Source organism: Apodemus sylvaticus, chromosome 7 (genome assembly GCF_947179515.1).
Source record: "Apodemus sylvaticus chromosome 7, mApoSyl1.1, whole genome shotgun sequence".
Classification (NCBI taxonomy): domain Eukaryota; kingdom Metazoa; phylum Chordata; class Mammalia; order Rodentia; family Muridae; genus Apodemus; species Apodemus sylvaticus.
In genome coordinates this window covers 40,114,842-40,123,498 of record NC_067478.1, presented here as the reverse complement: position 1 = coordinate 40,123,498, position 8,657 = coordinate 40,114,842, and the positions used below count along the sequence as shown (strand labels likewise).

Genomic DNA, 8,657 nt, shown 5'->3' with positions numbered 1-8,657 from the left:
CCAAGTGCTGGGATTAAAGGTTAACACCACCATTGCCCAGCTCCAATAATTTTTATAGCCGTTTTTCTGACCAAAGCCAGAAAAGTCATGAATTATCTACATAGCTTTTAGAATTCTTAGTATCTCAATCAGAGAGTTTTTAGAATAGCAAAAAAGCTTTCTGAGCCAGAGGGGGGGGGAGAAGAGAGAGAGAGAGAGAGAGGAGGAGAGAGAGAGAGAGAGAGAGCGAGAGAGGAGAGGGAGAGAGAGAGAGAGGAAGAGAGGGGAGAGGGGGAGAGAGAGAGAGAGGGAGAGAGAGAGAGAGAGAGAGAGAGAGAGAGAGAGAGAGAGAGAGAGAAGAGAGAGGGAGAGGGAGAGGGAGAGGGAGAGGGAAAGGGAAAGGGAGGGGGGGGGTCCTGGAAAGCCATCTCAACAGAACCTAGGAAGTCAGCTTGGATCCACGATTTGACTTGGAGTTGTTCTTTTTGATGCTCCCAGACACACCCCTTCCCTGAGAACCCTTTCCCATGCAGAGGCTGGTCCCTGGCATGCCACAACTGGACATTTCTGTTTTTCATATATTCCTTGTCCATGTTCAGTTTCAAAAAAGTTTTTTCTTCCAGATATTTTTTCTGAAGTCATTTCAATATATCCAACCTATTCTTTTACCTAAATCTAATTTCTTTATCTTTTATTAATTAATTTTTTTTGAGACTGGGTTTGTCTTTGTAGCCCAGGTATCCTGGAACTTGTTCTATAGACCAGGTTGACATTAAATTCAGAGATCAGACTATCCCTGTTTTCCGAGTGCTGGGATTAAAGGCATGTATTACTACCTCATGGCTTTATTTTAAAACTTTAGACAACTTCATCTCATTAGTTTAATGTGCGTAATTGTTTTGCGTGTATGCATATTTGTGTACAATATGAGTGTTGTGTCTGCAGACGTCAGAAGATGACCTTGGGTCCCATGGGACTGGAGTTGAGGATGGTTGGTTGTGCCAAGTGGATTATGGCAACTGAGCCCCAGGTATTTGGTGAGGGAAGCCAGTGTTCTTAACCACTAAGCCCGCTCTCTTGCCTCAGTTACTAATTGTTTAACATATGTGTAATTGACATAATACTTCAGAGTGTAACCCACTGACCTTTGAAATGCAAACACCTCCTCCAGTGAGACCTTCAGGGTAGAAACACAGAGAAGCACACACGGCTCAGGGGACTTCCTTGGTGGAAGGTTTCCTCTTGTCCTGGGAATCATCTGTATTCAGAGTAGGAAAGGAGCATCTTTACTACCCATTTAAGTGGTGATCAAGCTGTATTCACTCAGATGTTGTTAGAGCTATCAGCATAATTAAGGAGGAACCTATTAGTGCGAATTATTCATGCCATCCGTTAATGCTAGCAAACCCTCTGGGACTTTGACCCTTTCTTTACTTAAAAAGTTCTGATACAGATTGATTTACTAATGCAGGACATTTCATGTTTGTGAAGTGATTTGACATCAGATAGTTTCACATGCTACTGAAAACTATGTACAGACAAATGTGTACAATGAGTTTGTCACAAGAGGGCACCCCTGCCTCATTCTCTAAAGTGAATGGCACTCTGGGACTCTGGGTATTAATTCCAGAGGAATGATCATAGAAATGCAGTTTGAACCCACAGAATGAACTTGGAGGGTTTTTTTTTGTTTTTGTTTTTGTTTTTGTTTTTGGATTTGTTTTTTTTTCGAGACAGGGTTTCTCTGTATAGCCCTGGCTGTCCTGGAAATCACTCTGTAGACCAGGCTGGCCTCCAACTCAGAAATTCGCCTGCCTCTGTCTCCCAAGTGCCAGGATTAAAGGCGTGCGCCACCACTGCCCGGCTGAACTTGGAGTTAAATAGACAATTATTATCTGACAGCAGGGGAGTTCTGTTCATGAAAATTTATTAGTATCATAAGAGGATATTCATTTATTAGTTTTTTGGAAGTAGGATTTCTCTGTGCAGCTCTGAGTAGTCCTAGAACTCATTGTGTATACACTAGTGATGTAAATGGTTCACAGGCTTTGGGAAACAGGGAGCATTCAGCTTCCAGCGGTGCTCTGTACAGCCAGAAGAGAGTCCCAGACCTTGGTGTGCTCTGAGACCTTAGCATAATGGACAGAAATACTATTCAGGCTGTAAAACTCAGCGTGTAGACAGCACCATCTCTCAAGCCTATAACAAAAACCTAATCCATCAAAGTCTATAGTTACAGGAAAGTATCTAAATGTACTAACCTTGCCTTTTGGTTTTTGTAGTTCTGCCTTCTGGCTCATTGTTCTTATTTGAAGTTTATCAGTCCAGGACCTGGTTTTTGTGGGGCTTCTCTGGGATCCTGAACACCAAGGGTAGTTGCAGTCTGGATAATAAGGCTTTTTATTATCTTAAACTCATGTCTGAGTAGTCTTCTCTGGTGACTACCCTGCAACAGATATCACACCGATTTTCTATGGCTCCATGTCTCCCACAGAGATAGATATTTGGTCTGATTCTAGGATGAACACACTGGAGCTCCTTCTCAGGTTCTATACTACTTTGGAACACTTGGGGGTTCACATGAGAGAAAGGTGAAGGAATTTCACATCGCGGTTATTAGATAGGCTTCTGTTCTGAACCATGAAGTCCATTATTCCTGATAATTCTTGATAATGGACCTGGGGGGAAATGTCCTTTTCTTCTTACCATAGTTTCCCAGAGGCTCATGGGTAATGTAGTCCCTAACGTACAAGGTCCTCCCCCACAGGTTCAGGTAAACAGCTCTGACGTTTGGCTGATGGGCATCTCTGTTCTGAGCTCTCTTGGCAACTTCTGCATAGAAAGTCGCATCCTGGCTCTGTGCTGACGCCTTTGTCCAGGCTACGAGTTTCGTGCAAGGTTTCTGAAGGCGGGTTGGAAAAACGAAAAGAGGAGAGTGGTCGCAGAATCTTTGGAAGCGGGACCATGCCCTCTACCTCAGTGGAATCAGAAACAGGTGGGTCTTTGAGGAGGGACTGAGTCGCAGTTCAGACTGTGGGCGGGCTGCAGCGGCTCAAGGGAAGGAAGGTGACTTTGAGATCCATCGTTCCCAGTTGGAACAGTCGGCCTGGACAGGGCTTTGATGGTCGCTTTATCCGAAGACTGCACTAGGAGTGTTTGGATCTGTGATTCCAACTGTCCAAAGGGCCGTTACAGTAACAAGCTCTGCCAAGGAGGTGAGAGTCCAAGATGGCGACTTGGCGGTGAGGGCGGTTCGTGTCTGTGGATTGTCAGGACGGGGAAGCCTCCAATGTAAGCTCACACTCCAGCTCTTACTACTGAAGAATTTTGTTACCTGCTTAGCATCCGTTTTGGGGGGGAGTTGGGGTGGAGAAAGTCCATAAATCTGAGACCGGACTACAAAACTGGGAATTTTCACTAGCATGACCCAGAAATCCCAAACAGCGAGCCTGGGAATATTGTTAAGTTGATACCACACTGCTGGAGCCTGTGGGGGAGGGCTGTGACCCACACATCTGTAAGAAAGAGGGTGTTTGTTATCCTAATGAATTGACCTGAAATTCCTAGAGAAATTCTCACGTAGTGACTGTACCCTTATGTGTATTGGCAATTGTATTTGTCAATTTTTCTGTCTCTTTATTAAATGATGTTTTTGGCACTTAAGATTTGAACTCTTAGATCAGAGGTTCACATCCTGTGGGTTCTCAACCTGAAAGGGTTGGGGGGGGGGGGTCGGTACTGTCAAATGACCCTTTCACAGGGTTCGAATATCAGATAGATATCCTGCATATCAGAAGTTACATTAGGATTCATAATTTAGCAACATAACTAATGAAACAGCAATGAAAATAGTTTTATGGTTGAGGGTCACTACAGCATGAGGAACTGTATTAAAGAATTAGGAAGGTTGAGAACCACTGTCTTAGGTTTTGTTTAGTTTTCGAAACTGTCTGGTTACCAGAGATAAGAGGTTATCGCTGAAGATTCTTGTATTGTTCTAGGAACATTTTCCCAGAATAAAGTAGGGAGGTTTCATGTTCTGAAGGAGGGCGTGCAACAGTAGGAATTCCATGCCACTCGTGTGGAGGAAGACCATTAATTAGAGACCAGGAGACATTGGATCCTGCTAGGGAATTGACACCTGGTTCAAGCCTTAGACTAATTCACTGAACTCCATAGAACCGCAGGGCCCGGTGATACAGGCCCCTTTGATTAAACCTGTACTGTGATTAACTGGGTCTGCTGACATTTTCATGACAGAGATTGCATTATTGCACACTACCTACCGATGCATTATCATATGCTAAAACAGTACAGGGGCCAATCTGGATGATTGGGTTTCTTTCCCATTACTTTAGTGCTGACTCTGTGTTGGTGGCCAGCACAGGGAAGGTCTGCTGGGCTCTGAATGAATGCATTTGCCCTTTAGAATGCTTTATTGAGTGTACTGCAATAGAACAACAAGCGGGGAAGCACTAGTGGGCCCCATACCTCAATAGGCTAATGCGTTGTGGGTGAGGTCAGAGGCAGGATGTACTTGTTCTGTTACAGGGAGATTTTCCTTATGTTTTCATTTATTCTCATATATTACATCCCAATGGTAGATTCCCCCCCCCCCCTCTCCCAGTCCTACCCACCCCCCTTCCCTTCCTCCTCCATTTCCCTTTAGAGGAGGGCTGGCCTCCTCAAGATACCAACGCAGCATGGCATATCAAGTTACAATAAGACTAGGCCCCTCTCCTCATATAAAGGCTGGGCAAGGCAACCCAGGAAGAGGAAAAGGGTCTCCACAGCAGGCAAAACTGTCAGAGCCAGCCCCCCACTTGCACTGTTAGGAGCCCCACAAGAAGACCAAACTACATACTCATAAAATAAATGCTGAGTGCCTAGGTCAGACCCATGCAGGCTCCCTGATTGTAGGATTAGTCTCTGTGAGCCCCTGTGAAGCCAGGTTGATTGACTCTGTAGGTTTTCTTGTGGTGTCCTTGACCCCTCTGGCTCCTACAATCCTTCCTCCCCATCTTCAGCAGGATTCACTGAACTTCACCTAGTGTTTGGCCGTAGGTCTCTGTATCTGTTTCCATGGAAACCTCATCTGTTATGAGCAGAATATCATTAGGAATCATTTCATTTACTTTTTTTTTTTTTTTTTTTTTTTTTTTTGGCCAGGCTATTTGGGTCTATCCTACGCTTCTGGTTCCTGGCTGTCCAGGCAGTGTCAGATATGGACTTAGAGAGAGTTTCTTTGTGTGTTTTTCTCTGGCATGTAATGCATGTTGTGTGAGTCAACGTGCAGCTTAGGGACTTAAGCAAGGCCTACTATGAATGTAACTTCTAAGTCGGGCGGTGGTGGTGCGCACCTGTAATCCCAGCACTCTGGGAGGCAGAGTCAGGCGGATTCCTGAGTTCAAGGCCAGCCTGGTCTACAGAGTGAGTTCCAGGACTGCCAGGGCTATACAGAGAAACCATGTCTCGACAAAACCAAATCCAAAAAAAAAAAAAAAAAAAAAAAAAAAAGAGAACCAACCAACCAACCAACAAACAAACAAAAAAAGAATGTAACTTCTAGCTGTATAATGGCTACGCAAACGATCACAGTCCTGAGAAGATTTCCTAATGTGGTTCTGCTCCACTGCAGGCAAGGTCTGTTATTAATTGCCTTTCCTCCACAACTAGTGCATTTGAGCAGAGGCAGAGCAAAAGTGAAATTCTTAGCTTTGCATGGCCTAAGCAATTACTGATCCCATTGCTTAGAAGAAAATTCGGGCAAAGCTACCACCTTCTTGAGAAGCTGTCGACACATGGGTGGTAGTTAGGGACTTGATCTTTAGGAGGTTGTGGCTAGCTCTCTTCTACCAGCTACATTGAAAAAGATAGGCCAGGTCCTGGGAAGTATTTATTGGATCTGGATGGAAGCTGTGATCTAGCTCACACCTGACTGAATCAGTGTTCTGTAAACTTACTTTTCCCTTCCTCTTCCCTCACTGTTTCCAGCATGGGTGTTCCTCTTAAAATTTATTAATTGGTTAAAATTAATTAATTTATTTTGTGAGCTGGGAAGTGGTGGCGCATGCCTTTAATTCCTGTACTTGGGAGGCAGAGGCAGGGGGATATCTGAGTTCAAGGACATCCTGGTCTACAGAGTGAGTTCTAGCACTGCCAGGGCTACATAGAGAAACCCTGTCTCAAAACAACAAACAAACAAAATATTTTTTGTGTGAGCATATTGTTTACCATGTGCATGCCTGGTGCCCGAAGAGGTCAGAATTGGACATTAGAACTCCTGAATTTGGGCCATAGGCTGTTGTGAACTGTGATGTGGGTTCTGGCAATTGAACCCTGGTCCTCTGGAAGAACAGCTGTTGCTGCTATCTGCTGAGTATCTCTGTAGCCTCATGTGAGCTTTTTTAGAACAACGTTATTAACAGAATTTTCCTGTGGGAACAGGTGATATTCCTCTGTCTTGGCAGTGGATTTGGTGGTTTACACATGTACCTCAGCTTCATTAGAAAGATGAAAAAATTGCTCCCAAGGAATTAAGAGGCTTGCTGAGGCTAGCATGATATGTGGGTGCCAGGGACATACTGCTTTTACTTACTTTGCACAGTTAAGGAAAAATCAACGTTTGTTTATTTTCTAATACTGACTTTTTGTTACCATGTAATGTCTTCAGGTTTGTGTGGTTTTACGTCTTGTGTTGATACCCAGCATCCGAGTGTGATCTGCAAATGCTTTCCTAAACATCAAGGTGCCCAAATTTCAAACACTTTCCAAAGACCTTGTCCTGAGCATCCTATGCTTGCTATCAATTCAGTCTGTACATTGTATGACCTTGAAGGTGTAAAACAGAAGTGTCTTGCTTAATGCTAGCATTCTTTTAACCAAAATTCGTCTATCCCTGTAGTAAAATGAGGAAATCAGATTGCACTGATTATTGCGGCTGATAACTTCCGGTGTTCAGCCCCACATCCAGTGGTTTCTGCTGATTCTTTTCACGGCTCTATTTCCATCAAGCTGGCACTAAGGTTCTTCATAACAGAGGTGCGTCCAGTAGGTAAATGCCATTTAAATTCTTTTCAATTTTAGGTTATCTTCATATTTGCTGAGTTCCTCTTGGTCAAATTAATCTAATGGTAAAACCCATCTTATTTATGGGAACTAAACAAAGGTTTGGATACATGGAGATGCCCCATTTGGAAACATTACTGTAATGAAGTCCTATATGAAATGTGCATTACTTAATTTTTTTCCTGTATAATCATGGGCAAAAAAGATCTTTTAATCTTCATACTTCCCATGAAAATGAACTGTATAAAAGAAGTAGTAGTGCAGAGGAAGTACTTATATGAAGACCTTAGGGTGGATTAATAGAATATTTCATGTATCAGGTGATTTTAGTGTTTATGGTGGGAAAATATAATAACTCTGGTTTAACTAGTATCTTTAAGAGTGAATGTTAATTGTTAATTAATTGCTTATTAATTATAGATGTATGTATTCATTAACTGAGCCATGAGTAATGACTGTGAATGTATTATGGATTCATTGTCAATGTGTCCTTGTTGCACTCTTTTGTAGATGGGTCTATTTTGTTTCTTTTTTTAAAATTTATTTTATTTTATGTGCATTGGTGTTTTGCCTGCATGTATGTCTATGAAAGCGTGCCAGATCCCCAGGAACCAGAGTTACAGATAGCTGTGAGCTACCTATGGGTGCTTGGAATTGAACCCGGGTCCTTTGGAAGAGCAGCCAGTGCTCTTTATTATTGAGCTATCTCTCCAGCACCCAGGGACTGTTTTCTTATGTTTTTCTTCTTCTTCTTCAGCTAATTACACAGTGTTTTGAATGAGAATCTAGGACCAAGCCATGGATATCCCCTCACTCCCATGACTCTATACGATTCTCCTCTCAAGTGTATCCCTGTATCCTCTTCGTGTTTCCAAAGGCAAAACCAAAACCAAGCAACTTACAAACATCATGAATCACTATGTGGTGAGTGATTTATTCCCTACTTTATTATATGTTATTTTATTTGTATTCATAGTCTGACCATCAGTAAGATCTGCCTAAATTTACAGAGAGAATTAGACTTTAATTCCTATTAGCAGTAATATAGCAACATTTAATAAATCATAGTTTTCCGTATTGCCAACATTATTAATTTCTCCCATATTTAAAATATCTTGGTGACCATCCATCAATGCTTTGCCCCTTAAGGAACTGGATAAAATCATGATTAAGTTGGTTCTTAGTGCATGTAAATCCTGCCCTTCATACACATCCAGTGCATAGTGAAGAGGCTGGCAAGTGCATACATGGTGGGCTCTTATAGAAGGCAAGGTGCTGGGGTGGGGGGGGCCCTGTGCATACTGACTTGGGTATTTATTCCCATTAGGCAGCTATGCCATTTCTTTGTTAAAAGCCTAGTCCAGGTCCATGCTCCACGTATCTTCGTTCTGCTTTCTGGCTCTTGCAAGTCTCTTAGTTGATATTCTCTTTCTCTAGCAAATGCCTAAGTTTGCAATTGGCCATCTTCTTTCATTTATGTCAATATTTCTTCCCTTATGCCAAATACTCAGAGGCCTCTGTTCCATTTACTCTGTGTGTTTGTGCATGTTGTGACTCCAGACAAGGGTCTCATGAGCATTAAGCGTTTCCCTATTACTGAACCATGCACT

The 8,657-nt window shown here is 42.8% G+C and overlaps 1 protein-coding gene across 8 annotated transcripts in view; it reads left to right on the top strand.

Moving 5' to 3' along the window:
- The first annotated feature begins 2,732 nt into the window (after window positions 1-2,732).
- LOC127688743 (zinc finger protein 717-like) overlaps window positions 2,733-8,657 on the top strand; it is a 42,114-nt gene continuing 36,189 nt past the window's right edge. For 6 of the 8 annotated variants that reach the window (XR_007978744.1, XR_007978743.1, XR_007978742.1 and 3 more), the window contains exons 1-2: window positions 2,733-2,974; window positions 7,805-7,971. Coding sequence is in view for 4 of the 8 variants with exons in the window: in XM_052187681.1 (XP_052043641.1) it covers window positions 7,957-7,971 (15 nt within the window). In the remaining 4 variants the exon portion in view is untranslated. The other 2 variants (XM_052187678.1, XM_052187677.1) reach the window with 2 other exon arrangements.